The sequence below is a fragment of the Cavia porcellus genome, unplaced genomic scaffold (genome assembly GCF_034190915.1).
Source record: "Cavia porcellus strain 051 isolate PalLab524CR breed Dunkin Hartley unplaced genomic scaffold, mCavPor4.1 scaffold_6, whole genome shotgun sequence".
Lineage (NCBI taxonomy): Eukaryota > Metazoa > Chordata > Mammalia > Rodentia > Caviidae > Cavia > Cavia porcellus.
In genome coordinates this window covers 94463409-94477758 of record NW_026947489.1, presented here as the reverse complement: position 1 = coordinate 94477758, position 14350 = coordinate 94463409, and the positions used below count along the sequence as shown (strand labels likewise).

The window sequence follows — 14350 nt, the reverse complement described above, 5'->3', positions numbered from 1 at the left end:
CCCTGGCCATGCTATGCTGGCACAGAACACAGTCAGCAGCCTGCAATTCCTGTGCTCCCAGCGTGTCCTTCATAGCCACCCACGTCACACATGACCCAGGCACTGCCACCACACATGGCTCTGCCACCTGTTTTATTGGAGGCTGAGTGGTCGGCAGGACCCTGGTGGCCAGCCGAGATGAGCTCGCGGCAGACTTATGTGGGGCAGCCGGAGCTGCTCTTATATATAAACATAAGTTTAAAAAATTAGAGTTTTATAGGGCTTCTCTAGAGACTTGGCAACAAAAAATAAGACACTGAGCCGGGTCCTCCGGCAGGCAGAGTAGCAGCAGCAGTGGGTCCAGCAGGAAGGGCGCCTCATGGGCTGGGTCCAGGTGGCTGAGCAGACAGGCAGCGGGTGCTTATGGCTTTGGCGCAGGCGTAAGCAGCAGAGGTGCTAAGGTGCTAAGCTGAGGCCTCACGGTCTCCTTAAAAAACGAAAAGGGGCTGGGAGGGCGGAGAAGCCCCAGGTAGAAGAGGCCTCGGGGGAGGGGGCCCTGGAGGACAGCGGCGCCTCTCTGGCTCAGCCCCGTGCACGAGCCTTGCTCACGGTGAACTGGGGTGCACACGGTGAACTGGGGTGCACACGGCTGGCAGGAAGGGCCCAGCACCACCCTGCGGCTTCTCCGTGGGCCCAGCACGGAGTGCAGGGCACTGGTCTTGGCAGTGAGGCTCAGCCTCCTCGGTTGGTCCCATCTGGAGCTCTGCCCACCAGGCCGCAGCTGGCGACCCCCTGGGTCGGCAGGGTGGGAGAGGCAGGCATGGGGGTTGGAGGAGGCGGGCTTGGTTCCTGAGACCCCCTGGTCATTCTGACCTGGACTCCTCCAAGATCTGGGGCAAGTTCTGGTCCTGGGGGGCTGGGGCTTGGGTTGGGGCCAGGGCTGGGGCTGGCGCTGAGGGTGGGGCCTGGGTTGGGCCCGAGGCTGGCAGGGGCGTTTTGCTCCTGGGTTGGTAGTCATGCGTGGCCTTGGGTTCGTTGGTGTGGTAGGAGCCCTTGTAGCGATGGTGTTGCAAGTAGAAGAGCACCAGCATGCCCACCAGCCCCAGCAGCAGGAAGGCCACCAGAACTGCAGAGGACAGGGTGCTTAAGGCCATTCGGGGCTTCACGTACCCGCACACAAGGAGATCTGGGCCCACAGTGTGCACAAGGCTGCACCGGCCTCATGCCCACACCCAGATCTGCCCATCTGAAGCCCTGGTTTATGCCCTAGCCAACTTATTTGTCATGTTCTCTTTGTACTTCCGGGAGTTACCCTAGTTCTCATCTCCCTAGGTACTGCTGTACCCACGTCTCATTGTTTAGCTTACAATTAAAAATACAGCATAAGCCAGGCACAGTGTACATGACTCTAGTCCTAGCACTTGGGAGGCTGAGGCAGGAGGATTGCAAATTTAAGGCCAGCCTGAGCAACATAGTGCAACTCTGTCTCAAAAAAAACAAAGATGCATAGCATCTAGCTGGGCTCATTTATAGTCCAAGCACTCCCAGAGGCTGAGGCAAGAGGATCACTGAGAGTTGAGGCCAGCCTGGGGTACATGGTGGAGCAGGGGAAGCGGAGTGATGAAAGACTCCAGCCAATCAGCACAGCCTCCCCATCCTGCAGTACCAGCGACACCAAGCCCCACAGCCAACCCTCAGCATCACAGGGACTAGGAGGTCAGGTTAGGGGCCTGAGCTACTCACAGCCTAGGAGGATGGCGACCCATCCATCGTCGTGGTAGTAGAGGAAGTCTGGAGGGGACAGCTTAGTTAGTAGCCACCTCCAGAAGGACGCTGCAGCCCCTCCCTCCATGCATCTCTCCCTCCCAGGCTGTGCCAGCCTAGCACCCTACCTGGGGGCAGGTACCAGGGGTCCAGTTCGGGGGGCACCTCAGCCACCAGGCGGGGCATGGCGCCACAGTTGGACTCGGCCAGCTCCCCCTGGACGCGGAGCGCCTCGGCCAGCTCGGCAGTCATGGGCCGAGGGCTGCGGAAGTGGGTCTTGAGCGGGGCCACGTTGTTGAAGCGGACGCCAGAGAGGCAGCCCGAGAAGCCCGGGCTGTTGTAGCGCTGGATTTCAGGGTCAATGACGCCGGTCTCTGAGGGACAGCAGGCCCGGAGGAATGGCTGGGACCCAAGGGCGCCGCGGCCTGCTGTTCCTCCACCCCCCTACCTGCTGAGCCTGGCGGCCCAGGCCGTGGCTCACCCATCACGCGCCCCAGGTATAAGGCTTTAGGCGAGTCCAGCTGGCTGTCCACCAGCAGCGAGAACTTCTGCTCTGTCAGCGGGAAGTAGTCCACCTGCACGAGGGTCAGGGAGGGGAGCTGGTGAAGCTGCTGGCTGGGCAGGTCATGGCTCCCAGGCCCAGACAGTAGTTTGGGAAAGACGCTTAAAAACTTGACCATCACCCCAGCACTCGGGGAGGCTGAGGCAGGAGGGCTGCAATTTTGAGCCCAGCCTGGGCAATTTAACTAACTTAATACCTGTCTCAGAATTTAGAAGCAAATAAAATGAGGGCTGGGGATGGAGCTCAGCATGGAGGTGGTGGGTTCAGCCCTTAGTAGTGGGGAGAAATTAAAACACCTGGTTTTGTGCCCTGTGTTCCTAGCTGACTGGTTTGACTGTGGAGAAAGGACATCGTGAGCTGCTGCTCACTTGTGAAACAGAACCGAAGGCATCCCAGGCTCCCACCCAGGGCTGGGTCCCAAGGGAAATGTGCAGGGACATTCCTTTGGTGCCACTGAGTGGAGGCCATGCACAGAGCCCGTGCAGCCCAGGTACCTGGATGAAGAGGTTGCGGTAGACCCGGGTGATGTTGACACTGTGGGGCTGGCCATCCGTCACTGGCCGGGTAGTCAGTGGGTACACATAGGGGCTGGTGCCCAGCTGGTAACGCAGCTGCAGGGTCCCTGTGTGGCAGGGGAGGGAAACCCGTGTTGGGGTCTTGTGGGCCTGCGGGTGCAGCCAGGGCGCCAGCGAGGGCACTCACCATCCTCCTTGATGAGCACTGCCATGTAGTCACGCACAAAGGAGCTGACGTAGAGCAGCACAGCAGGCGCCGAGCTGGTGCTGAAGCTGAAGGAGACCTCCTCCCCTGTGACGTTGTACACTGGGCCCCGGTACCCAGGCACGGGCCGCCCGGGCCGTGGGTAGTCTGGCAGGCGGTAGCCGGGGCCGTGGTAGCCAGGCACGTAGCCGGGGGTGTCATAGCCAGGGACATAGCCAGGCTCGTAGCCGGGTACCGGCCGGCTGAGCATGTGGGAGAACTCGCGGGCTGCCGAGCGCAGGGCCGACTGCAGGTTGTAGCGCATCCAGGTGCCGGGCTCGAAGAAGCCACCAATGTCTGCGGGCAGAAAGGTTGGGGTCAGGCCTGGCCCTACCTGCCCTTGCACTGCAGGACCTCGGTTTGTTTAGTTTGTGGGGTTCGAAGGCTCGATCCCGAGGGTGCTCCACCACTAAGCCACATCCCCAACCTGGCTTTGGGATCAGAGCCAGGGCCCCACTGAACTTCCTCTCGAGCTTGGGATCCTCCTGCCTCAGCTTCCCTCAGTGCTAATTACAGTCACTGCCCTAGCAGAGGTCACAGGGTTAGATGCCATCCCCTCAGCTCTGGGACTCACCCTGTTGCTGCCAGCAGTGCCACCCCAGTGAGGACCTCTGTTACAGAATGGAGTCTTACAGCCAGGAGAATGATGAGAAAACTGTCACCTGACTCCTGCGTTGACGAGTGGGAAGACTGAGGCACGGGATGGGTCATGATTGGCCCAAAGACCCACAGTGAATGAAAGCCAAGATCAGAATGAGAGTCCCAGTCCTCTCTGGGTGCCCAGGTTCCCATGTTGCCGGGCCAAGGAACCCACCCTGTGGATCACATCCCCAGGTACCCAGGGGCAAGCATGGTCTGGTGTCAGTACAGAAGCTGGCTGAAGCAGGCTGTGTTCACTGCCAAGGCCTGAGCCCTGGAGCCAGGCTGTGGGCACGTCTCAGGCTCTTGGCTACTGTTACCCAGGAAACAGCATAGCAGGGCGCTTGAGGCCAGAAGGGGCAGAGGGGTGTAGCCTGTGTCCCCCTGATGACAGTGGGGGCTGAGTGGCTGCTTCCCATAGTTGAGCTTTTTCTACAATACTGAGGATTGAGCTCAGGACTTTCCTAAGGAGCTACAGCTCTGTCCTTTTTTATTTCTATTTATTTTGTTTTTTTCTGGTTTTTTTTTTTTTTTTTTTTTTTTTTGTACCAGGGATCGAATTCACAACCTCGCATGTATCAGGCAAGTGCTTGAGCTGCTGAGCAAAATCCCTGGCCCTTTATTTCAATTTTGAGTCAGTGTTGTGCCAAGTCACTGGGTTCCCCAGGCTGGGCCCTTCAGAGGCTCCTGCCTAGACCTCCCAGAGTGCTGGGATGATGGGCGTGCACCGACAGGCTACCTGCCACCCCACCCCAACCGGCAGTGCTGACCGTGGTTGCAGTAGGGCCCATCAAAGGCCGTGAGGTCGCAGTCGCACGTATAATAGCTGTAGCGCTCCACGCAGCGGCCGCCATGGGAGCAGGGAAAGCGTGGGTGGGCACAGCGGCCCGTGCAGTTGGGAGACGTCCCCTCGGAGGCGTTGGCCCGGCCCTCCAGGTTCAGCGTCACCCCGTTCAGCCGCATGGCCCTCAGGCAGCCCACAAAGGGGCGCCGCTTCAGCTCTGCTGAGCCTGGCAGAGAGGAGAAGCATAGGGGGCCATCGGGCTGGGTCCCCCACTAGCCAGAGGGAGGGGGAAGCAGGCCGGCCCCCGACGCTCACCCACGTAGAGGGGCTGGTCATACTCCAGCCAGAGGTAGGTCTGCGGGGGCATGGGCCGCACCACCCAGGGCCGGTGGTCCACACGCAGCCGCGCCTGCTTCACGTTGATCTCCGCGCGCACCAGGTGCCACTCGTCATCGCTGAACTCCAGGTCCTCAGAGTGAGCCGTCAGGTTCTCGTCCCCGTTGCCCACATCGAAGGCGAAGACCACGTCTCGGGAGGCTGGGCGAGGAGCCACAGGCTCAGCCTTGCGTGTCCCTGCTGGGCTCCCACCCACCCACCCGGCCACCTCCCCTCAGCCCAAAGACCCGGGCCCTGCTCACTGTTGAGCTCCACACGCAGGTACGGCCGGCGCCACTGGCAGTAGCGGCCACTCTGGTTCTCCAGGAAGACCCCCGAGGGCGCCGAGGTCCGGAAGTAGAAGGACACATCCAGGCTGTGGTTGGCGCGGATCGGGGGAAAGCGCAGCGCAGCGCCAGTGTGGAAGGAGATGGTGTTCCAGGAGTTCCCTGCAGTCCGGGCAGCAGGGTGTCGGGGAACAGGCAGGGGGGCCCCCTGGGCCACCATGGCGGGAGGCCCTGGCTGAGCGGCACTGACTAGCTGGCTAGGGATGTGTGTGGCACTCACGGTCGCCATAGCAGCGCAGAGGTCTTAGGAAGAACTGGGCCTCGGAGTTGGAGCGGTTGGTGTCACCCACCACCACCTGGGTGACAGGGAGGTGGTCCACGAAGGTCAGCAGCCCCTTGTCAGTTCTCCTGCAGGGCAGTCGGAGCTCAGCCCTCCCCTCCTCGGCCCCTCACTGGGTCCCTCTCCCATACCACCCCGCTGGGCCTGGCCTCCTGGGCAACAGCCTCACCACTGGGGCTGGTCCGCATCGCAGTTGCAGTGCAGGGCGGGGTCCACGCAGCTGTGGTCCAGGCCGCAGGCACAGCGCTGAATGCCAGGCTGGGAACCACCCCAGTAGAAGTGCTGCTCCTCATGGCGGCCAATCCAGAAGCTGTACGGATAGCCGCCTGCAGAGGGGACCCCATGCTGCAGGGCCTGGCCTTGCCCACACCCCAACCCACCCTGCACCCAGCGGCGGCCCACCCCACGCCCTGGCCGTACCCCAGCCTGACCTGCCGTGTTGAGCAGCCGGGAGTTGTAACAGGAAAACTCGATCCACTGTTCACAGTGTTGTGAGGCATTGGCCAGGGCGCTGACCTCCTCCCAGGACGCGTTCCAGTACTGCACAGCCGCCAGGAAGGGCCGCTCCATGCTGGAGCCCGACACCCGTGTCGTCCACAGCCGGTCGTGCCGTACCACCGTCCATGCGCGGTTCTCTGGGCGGAGACAGGGCCAGGCCAGGTGAGGACATCAATGCTCACTGCCATGCCTGCCGCCGCACCACCAGGCCACCCCTTGGAGACAGCAGAGGTAACTGCTGGGGACACGGCGTGAAAGGCAGGGATCCCAGCTGCACTGATCCTCAGGCCAGCCTCTGCCACCCTGCTTTAGTTTAATGCTCCCCACTCTGCTTCCTACCCCACTGTGCTTACCCCGGATGTCACAGTACACCACGAACGGCTTCAGGGGGCCGCTGCCGTCGGGGTCGATGGTGAAGTTGCCGGAGGTTTTCCCGCTGAGCCGGTAGGCCTCACACGATTCCTTGTACAGTGCTGCAGGGGCAGCCTGGGGTTGGAGGGCCAGGGCTCCATCGAGGCCCCATCTCTAGAGGCCCCAGCCCGAGCCCCCTCCCACTTACGCTGGTGGCAGGTCTCGCCCTTGTAGCCAGTGAGCTCGCAGTAGCAGATGAAGTCATCCCAGGACTGGTAGCAGCGGCCGTCATGCTCGCACATGTTAGGGCTGCACCTGGGAGCGGCACCCAAGAAGGGTCTTATTTTTGGGGGGAGGGGGACAGAGTCTTGCTGTGTAGTCTGTGTAGGCATAGACTCTTAGGGATCCTCCTGTCTCAGCCTTCCATGTGCTGGGATTACAGGGGTGAGCCACCATGCCCAGTGGGAAGGGATCTTACTGGGTTCCCATGAGGGCCACTTTCCAAGTCCCTGGCACACCAGGACCTGGTGACACACTCCCTGCCTTGCCAGCCAGAGCAGGGGCACTGGACACACAGGGTTCAAATCCTGCTGGTCCCTGTCCCTACGAAAGGCAGGAAGGTTCTTACTCCACCCGCTCCTTTGTTGAGGAAACCCCTGCAGCAGCAAAAGCAGGTTCGGTGCTTGGGTGCAGCGTGCATCACTTATGCGGAGGCTGTGGAGGTGGGCTCAGGAAGGAGAAATCTTCCCGGGTGGGCAGGGAGGGAAGGGCCTGGCAGAGGGCGTCAGGGGCCACCATTTGCCAGGGCACAGGCTCGTTGTACCTGTCAGTGATGCCACAGGTGTCGAACAGGACCTCAGCGTAGTATCCCAGCCGACGGAACTCTACCAGTGTGAGGTTGACCAGCTGGCCGTCCACCTTGAGCAGCTCCATGCAGCCGTGGAAGGCCGTCTGGTTGGAGTGGCAGCCCCACTGGCTAGCTGGCTTGGGGCAACCTGCAGTGACCGCCCCATGAGGCCTCCGAGGGACCCAGAGAGTCTCCCTCCCAGGAGCCAGCCAGGCAGCAGAGAGGGAGCCAGACTGGAAGTGGAGGCCCCAAGCAGGCCCTCTCCGCCCTGAGGGCCCAGGCATGAGCAGGCTCAGTCCCACAGAAACCTCTAGGCATCCATGCCCCCACCCTGAGGGGTCTCTCGTACCCCCAAAAAAGTACGAGGTCCCTGTGCGAATGAGCAGTGGGTAGGAGACTCGAACTTCTGCCCCCTCCACGTCGTCGATGCTGATGACTGCGTGGTTCTCCTGGGCCACAAAATTCACCTCATGCCAAAAGCCGTCATTCAGGCGGTACCCTGGGCAGGAGGGCCAGGGTCTGGTCAGATCCAGGGGGCAGAGGCCTCGGGCCAGGCCCTCAGCCCCCCAGCTGCCTCACCAGCCGCGAACTGCAGGCGCTTGCGGCCAGTCTGCGCAATGGACACGTTGACCTGGCCCTCGCTCAGCATCAACTCCACGTGGCCCAACCCATCACCCAGGCTCGAGTACAGCAGCAGCCCCGTGAGGTCCCAGGTGCGGAAGCGGAAGGACACGGCCAGGCGGCCGCGGCGTGGAAAGCCGGGGACCTGGATGAAGTTGTGCGGCCCCCCGAAGTTGATAGGGTGTGGAACTGGGTCTAGGCACCGGAAGGCCACCTTGCCCTGCAGAGAAAGTGGAAACTCTCAGCACAGCCAGCACAGGGATCCTTCAGCCCTGACCCTTCACCCTGCAGGTGCCCAGCAGGAGGGGTCATCCCTGCATGGTGGCACACAACTATCAGGTCAGCACTCTGGAGGCTGAGGCAGGAGAATCACCTTGAGTAGGAGGCTGGTCTAGGCTACCTAGCCCATCTGTCTTAACTCCCAGGCAACCTGGGAGGTCCCTCACTTGTTGTCCACCACTGGTCCACAATGCCCTTAGCCCCATGCATGGGCATGAACTCAGTGTCCAAGCAAAGGCCCCAGGTTCAAGGTCCTGCCTTGTGCCTTGGTCCCCCATCCTCACCCCAGTTCACCAACCAAGGAGGACACAGGACCGACCATGGCCTTCAGGGGTGCACAGCCCTGCCCCCACAAGCCATCAGCTGCCTCCCCCCTAAGCTCCACCTCCCGGCTGCCCACTGGCCTCGAAGGTAATCCGGTGGTGACGCCGCACGGCCAAGTCAGCGATGTTGACCCGGTTGAAGATGATGTTCTCGATGCAGCCACGGAAGTTGTGCCGGTAGGCCAGGTTCTTCTGTGCAGCACCCACCAGCCCCCCGATGAACATCTGCAGGGTGTGATTGCACAGTAAGCAGGGAAATCTCCAAACTCACTTTTTCCTGGGCTTAGCCCTGGGCTTGACCTGGAACCCACCCGGCTGTGTGAGCCTTGGGCAGTCAACAACCTGTGTACCAGTCTGAGTCTGCATAGGGAGCCAGGGCCTCTATCAGTTCCATAGGACTGGGGGAGGCGCCAAGAGGACACCTGTCCCCAAAAGTAGACTTCTCATCCCCAGCTGCATGTTTCTGGGTGGGGCCAAAGCACGGGCAAGCTGGTAACAGGGCCAGAAAGCCCGGCCCTGTTGGTGAGCCCTGGGGGGGTGGGGGGGCTGGGGAGAGTGGCTGCACCCACCTCCGTGTCCAGGTTCAGTCTCTCAAAGTCACCATTGAGCAGGAAGTGTTGTGCGTAGCCGTCCAAGGTGAGGTTGGCCTCGCGCCCATAGCGGTCCAGGCGCACGTAGTGCCAGTGCTGGTCGTTGAGGACGCCGCCTGCACTCACCGTGGTGTGGCCGGGCCTTGGCTGGATGGGGCTGCTGCCTGGGGGTGGGAGGACCACATAAGACTGGGTGGGAGGGCCAAGGTGTCCCGCAGGCACACAGCAGGGCAGCCAGAGGACGCCCCTGTGCCAGCTGTGAACCACACAGAGCTGTTGTGGAAAGTTACTGAACCCGGAGCGGCAACGCAGGCAGGCTGAGGGTTCGAGACCAGCCTGAGCTGCAGAGTGAGACCGTCTGCAGAAATCCCCAGAAAAACCCAAACAGGAAGCGAAAGCGCCAGCCAGGAGGGCCCTGGCGGCAGGCTAGCGGCGGGGAAGTGGGGGGGGCAGGGGGACGCAACCCTCACCCAGGCTCATGTGGAGCAGCAGGTGGGCGCCCTGCAGCTCCAGCGTCACATAGTCGCCCTGGGCGCCCTCTGAGTGCAGCAGGAGCCCATCCTTCTCCTCCGTCTTGAAGCTGAACGCGATCACGTCCCACAGGCTTCGGCTGACGCCCCGTGGGAAACGGTAGGAGATGGCATCGTCACCATCGAAGTAAAGGACATCGGACTCTGCGGGGTCAGAGGACAAGCGGTGGGCCGGCCCGTGGGAGGGGCCTCCCGGGTCCCCGCCCCCTGTGTCTTACTGTATGGGCAGCCGTAGAGGCCGAGCCTCAGGCCGATCTTGCCGCGTGGGTTCCAGGCCAGGGGCACGATGCGCACGTAGCGCGCTGTGAAGTGGAAGTGCAGGTCGTGGCGCACCACCGCCGACTCGTTCACGTTGCCGAAGAAGGTCTGCGGGGACAGGGACAGCACAGACTGCACCTTGGCCTCAGTCACTATCCTCTGCACCTCCAAGAGCAAACCAAAAAGCGCCTCCTCCAGGAAGCACTCCTGGATTTCACCGTCCTGTGTTGAACTCATCTTTATGGTCACCTCACCCCTACCACCCCCGCCACACCCCGCCCCGGCCCAGAGCGCGGGAGGCCGCCCGGGAGTACCGCATTGTGCCCCTGCTGGTAGAACGGCGTCCAGCTGTCCACACGGTCGCCGTAGAGCAGCATGTAGCGTGTGACCCAGTCCCAGGAGTTAAAGGAGCCCTGTGTGGCCACGGCACGGATCCTGTGCTTCTTCATTAAGTCGATCTGCAGCCAGGGGTTCGGGTCCCCGATTCGGGGTGACCACCCACTTATGCCTGTGGGGTCGGCAAGGACTCTTACCACCCAGGCTGTGCCCCTGGCCCTCGTTGTTCCCACTGCCCAGGGCGGTGGCCTGGCTCACCGTGCAGCCGGGCGAAACGCGCGGTGGTGAAGAGCCCGTAGGAGGAGGAGGCACCCAGGGAGCGCGCGTACAGGGGCCCCACCAGCTCCTCATCGCAGCCATCTGGGGAGAAGGGAGGCTGTCACTCAGCCGCCTCTGCCCAGGCCCCCCACAGCCCAGGCGTCCTCCTCGCTGCCCCCTAGAGGCCCCAGCTGCTTGTGCTTTGGGGACTTCATCTACCAGGGGAGCCCTTGGGCCAGACCCTTCCCAGCCCACAGCTGGCGCTGGCCCAAGTGCTCCCCAGCACCACCTAGCACCTCAGCACCTTCCAGAGCCCAAATCAGCCTGGGACATCACCCCAGTCCTATCTTCCCGGATGTCCAAACCTGCACCACCCCAAACGCCAGTCCTCACTGCCCCCAGCGGCTCCAGCTCTGGCCCCACTACCAGGTCCCTGGCTCCACCGCCAGCTTTTGCCCCACCTGGATCCCCAGCTCCTGCCTGGACCCCAGCCATCACCCCAGCTGCAGCCCCAAGCCCGGCCCCAGTGCCCGCCAGAAGCAGCACCCTGCAGGGTCACCACCCCTGCCTCCGCTCAGGCTGCCCTTGGATCCCTGCCTCACACTCCTGCAGGCCGCTGGGTCCTGGCGGCTCAGAACCCGGCCCAGCGCAGGGCGCATGCGGCGGCCTCCAAGCTGCATTGCGGAGCGCGGGCAGTGGCGGGCGGGGAAGGACCGCGACCACCCAGCCGCATTGCGGCACGGGACCCGCCCTGCAGGCCCGGGCTCCGGCTCCTCCCGCCCGGCCGGGCACTCACAGTAGCCCCAGCCCCGAGCTGTGGAGGCTGCGGCTGCAAGCAGGACGCAGAGCAGCCGCAGACGCATCTTGTCAGGTGGACCGGGCCGGGCTCGCACTCGGCCTCCAGCGCCCGGCTCTGCTCCCTGGGTCGCACCAGGGCGCTGTCCCCTCTGCGTCCGTCCGTCCCTTCCTCTCGTCTCTCTCCTCTCCTCTCCTGCCCTCTCCTCTCTCTTGCTCCCCCCTTCCCCCTTCCCACTTCGCGCAAGCGCGTACCTCAGCCCCACGCGACAGGGCGGGGACAGAGCACCCCCCAGCCGCCGGGAAATAACAGCACCCCACTGGACCGGGGGATGGCAAAAGCGGGGTGATGACCTGAAAAAAACCAAGAAAAGGCGTAAGGGAGTGCGGCACCTGGAGATGCTGTGCAGGGCTGGGACAGAACCCAACATCCCCTAGGGCCACTGTGATCCCAGGGGCGGTCCCCTCCCCACCCGCGTGCGGTCTGCATTTTTACCTGACTTCACTCTATGGAGGAAAAGACTCTGAGGCTCAGAAAAGTAAAAAAAACAAAAAAACAAAAAACCCAGGACCAACCGAGTGCCTAGCAGAGGACGACATCCCCACACCCATCCTTTCCCGCTGCCACTGGGGTGAAAAGAAGGCATTCTAGTGGCGCGGGGTGCACAGAGCGCCAGACCCCAATCCCTCCACCCGGCCCCTCTCCCCGCCCCTTCCTTCCTGCCCCACTGGTTATTTAACCTCTACCCCTGAGGCTCTACCTCCGAAACCCTGGTAGCCAGACATGGGGACGGAGCCCGCGGAGCAGGTGGGAGTGGGGGCAGGGCAGGGTGGGGCCCTGCAGGCCTCTGTGCCCCTCACCTGCTCGAGCTGAGGCACAGCCCTGGCGGGCCTGGCTGGCTGGTGAGGTGGTGGGGTGCAGTGGGGAAGGGAAAGGCAGGAGACAGCCACGCACCCGACACTGGCTGGAGGCCTGAGTCGAGACCCAAGCCAGCCTGCACCTGGCTGTCTGTCCAGAAGAGGGCGCTGCAAGGTGACCAGCCGGCTAAGTTTATTAATACTGCAAACGCTTGGTCTACAGGTGGCTTCGAGCCATCGTGCCCAGTATTTCAAAAGTGCCTGGCTGCAAGCCTTGCCAAGAGGCCTGGACAGGACTTCTAGGTCCTCGAAAGGTTCCTGATAAAAGCCAGAACGAGCAGTGGCTCGCTCAAGGTCACCAGCAGGCTGACAGTGGAGGCAGCCGGGTGCCCCGGGAAGAAAGGTGCCTAGAGGGTTTCTCCCTGTGTGCGCAGCCAGGGTCGCAGGGCTCGCCCAGAGGCAGGCGTATGTAGGGAGGAAGGGGCGCATCTCTCAGGTCCGGCTCTCACTGCCCCTCCCCAGGTGTCCTGGGCCTCTTACTCCGGGAACGAGGAGGATGCCTACTCAGCTGAGCCACTGCCCGAGCTCTGCTCCAAGGCCGACGTCCAGGCCTTCGGCCGTGCCTTCCAGCCCGGCGTGTCTCTGGCGGTGGCCTTTCTGGGCCTGGTGGGGAACAGCTTGGTCCTGGCCACGCACCTGGCTGCCCGGCGCGCAGCGCACTCGCCCACCGCGGCGCACCTGCTGCAGCTGGCTCTGGCCGACCTACTGCTGGCCCTGACCCTGCCCTTCGCGGCGGCGGGGGTGCTGCAGGGCTGGAGCCTGGGCAGTGCCACCTGCCGCGCTATCTCTGGCCTCCACGCAGCCTCCTCCCACGCCGGCTTCCTGTTCCTAGCCTGCATCAGCGCCGACCGCTACGTGGCCATCGCGCGTGCGCTCCCCACGGGACCTCGGCGCTCTGCGTCCCGCCGCGCGCACTGGGCCTCGGCCGCCGTGTGGGGGCTGGCGCTGCTCCTGGCGCTGCCCGCACTGCTCTTCAGCCAGGACGGGCCGCGCGAGGGCCGGCGGCGCTGTCGCCTTGTCCTCCCCGAGGGTCTGGCGCAGACGGTGAAGGGGACGAGCGCCGTGGCGCAGGTGGCCCTGGGCTTTGCGCTGCCGCTGGGCGTCATGGTTGCCTGCTATGCGCTCCTGGGCCGCACGCTGCTGGCCGCCAGGGGGCCTGAGCGCCGGCGCGCGCTGCGTGTAGTGGTGGCCCTGGTGGCGGCCTTCGTGGTGTTGCAGCTGCCTTATAGCCTGGCTCTACTGCTGGACACGACCGACCTGCTGGCCGCCCGCGAGCGCAGCTGTCCGGCCAGCAAGCGCAAGGACCTGGCATTGCTGGTGACCGGCGGCCTGGCCCTGGCGCGCTGTGGTCTCAACCCCGTACTCTACGCCTTTTTGGGCCTGCGCTTCCGCCAGGATCTGCGGGCGCTGCTGCAGGGCGCCGGCTGTGGACCCGCGCACTCTCGCGGTCGCTGTCCCCGCCGGCCACGCCTGTCTTCCTGCTCTGCGCCCACCGAGACCCACAATCTGTCCTGGAATAGCTAGGGCCGCAGGGGGGTGCGGGCGAATGTCCGCCACGGGGTGGGTGGGAAAGGGAGTGCGTGGGGGGGGACTCCGGGGACAGAGGTGGGGACTTAAGTGTGGCCCTGAGCCTGCTGCTGCATTAAAGCGATAACGTGGAAATGAGACGCAAGCAGTAGCTGTTACTATTTTTGCACCACCGACTTTCAAGTGATTCTCAGCAGAGCAGAGCACTAGGCTGCACCCCCGCGCGCCAGGCTAGGTGGGCGGAGCTGCTGAGTGTGCTGAAGCTTTGGCAGACACCTTGGGCACCTCGACATCAGACTTAACCCGCAGAGGTGAGGCTGAGGCGGAAAGGCTGCCAGGCCGCGAGGGGAGGGGCTCCTCCCGAAGCAGCAGCAGGCAGCAGCAGCAGCAGCAGCAGCAGCAGGCGCCGCCGCCGCCGCCGCCGCCTCAGGAGAGCTTTCTAACAACCGGCTCTCCTCCAGGGCTCCCAGCGGACTCCGCGGCGCAGAGGGTGAGGGGCGGGATGTTCCCAGTGGGGGCAGGAAACTGGATCACTTTGGTACAAGCCCTGCTGAAGTTCTGACGGAAACAAAACAAGTCATTTAAAAAGTCGCCTTGGAGTCTTGCACGTTGGAGGAAAATCAAGCGCGCAGGGAGGCGGAACAATTGCAATTTGCAAGTTTCTAAAAAGGGGTTGGGTTGTCCTGGGCTTGCTGGAGTGTGCGCGAACGCGTTTGCGTCTCCCATCTTT

The 14350-nt window shown here is 63.2% G+C and overlaps 2 protein-coding genes across 5 annotated transcripts; one reads left to right on the top strand and one right to left on the bottom strand.

Annotated features, from left to right (window-relative positions):
• Window positions 1-115: 115 nt before the first annotated feature.
• On the bottom strand, window positions 116-12867 carry Cntnap1 (contactin associated protein 1). 4 transcript variants are annotated; one of them, XM_063251602.1, is made up of 25 exons: window positions 12730-12867; window positions 11431-11529; window positions 10381-10482; window positions 10101-10294; window positions 9747-9894; window positions 9469-9672; window positions 8978-9162; window positions 8490-8633; window positions 7765-8026; window positions 7535-7684; window positions 7162-7333; window positions 6547-6653; window positions 6341-6460; window positions 5921-6124; window positions 5659-5815; window positions 5430-5557; window positions 5126-5311; window positions 4803-5024; window positions 4474-4713; window positions 3008-3361; window positions 2800-2927; window positions 2225-2318; window positions 1872-2117; window positions 1723-1770; window positions 116-1105 (listed from the first exon to the last, which is right to left on the bottom strand). In XM_063251602.1, the coding sequence occupies exons 4-25, from the start codon at window positions 10233-10235 to the stop codon at window positions 843-845; spliced, it is 3897 nt and encodes a 1298-aa protein (XP_063107672.1). In that variant the 5' UTR covers window positions 10236-10294; window positions 10381-10482; window positions 11431-11529; window positions 12730-12867; the 3' UTR covers window positions 116-842. The 4 variants fall into 4 exon arrangements, with proteins under 4 accessions (XP_063107672.1, XP_063107671.1, XP_013005114.1 ...); XM_063251601.1 differs by having other exon boundaries at window positions 12598-12735; XM_013149660.3 differs by lacking the exon at window positions 12730-12867 and adding an exon at window positions 12037-12053.
• On the top strand, window positions 11838-14211 carry Ccr10 (C-C motif chemokine receptor 10). The gene is made up of 2 exons (XM_003466998.5): window positions 11838-11983; window positions 12556-14211. The coding sequence occupies exons 1-2, from the start codon at window positions 11960-11962 to the stop codon at window positions 13615-13617; spliced, it is 1086 nt and encodes a 361-aa protein (XP_003467046.2). The 5' UTR covers window positions 11838-11959; the 3' UTR covers window positions 13618-14211.
• Window positions 14212-14350: the final 139 nt, after the last annotated feature.

Excerpts from the sequence above, each read along its gene's own strand:
- Cntnap1 (XM_003467126.5), bottom strand. The coding sequence starts at position 11,243 with ATGCGTCTGCGGCTGCTCTGCGTCCTGCTTGCAGCCGCAGCCTCCACA. Across the intron at positions 2,928-3,007 it reads AGTGCTCATCAAGGAGGATG|GGACCCTGCAGCTGCGTTAC; the intron begins GTGAGTGCCCTC and ends CCTGCCACACAG. Across the intron at positions 2,319-2,799 it reads ACCGCAACCTCTTCATCCAG|GTGGACTACTTCCCGCTGAC; the intron begins GTACCTGGGCTG and ends ACCCTCGTGCAG.
- Ccr10 (XM_003466998.5), top strand. The coding sequence starts at position 11,960 with ATGGGGACGGAGCCCGCGGAGCAG. Across the intron at positions 11,984-12,555 it reads GGACGGAGCCCGCGGAGCAG|GTGTCCTGGGCCTCTTACTC; the intron begins GTGGGAGTGGGG and ends GCCCCTCCCCAG.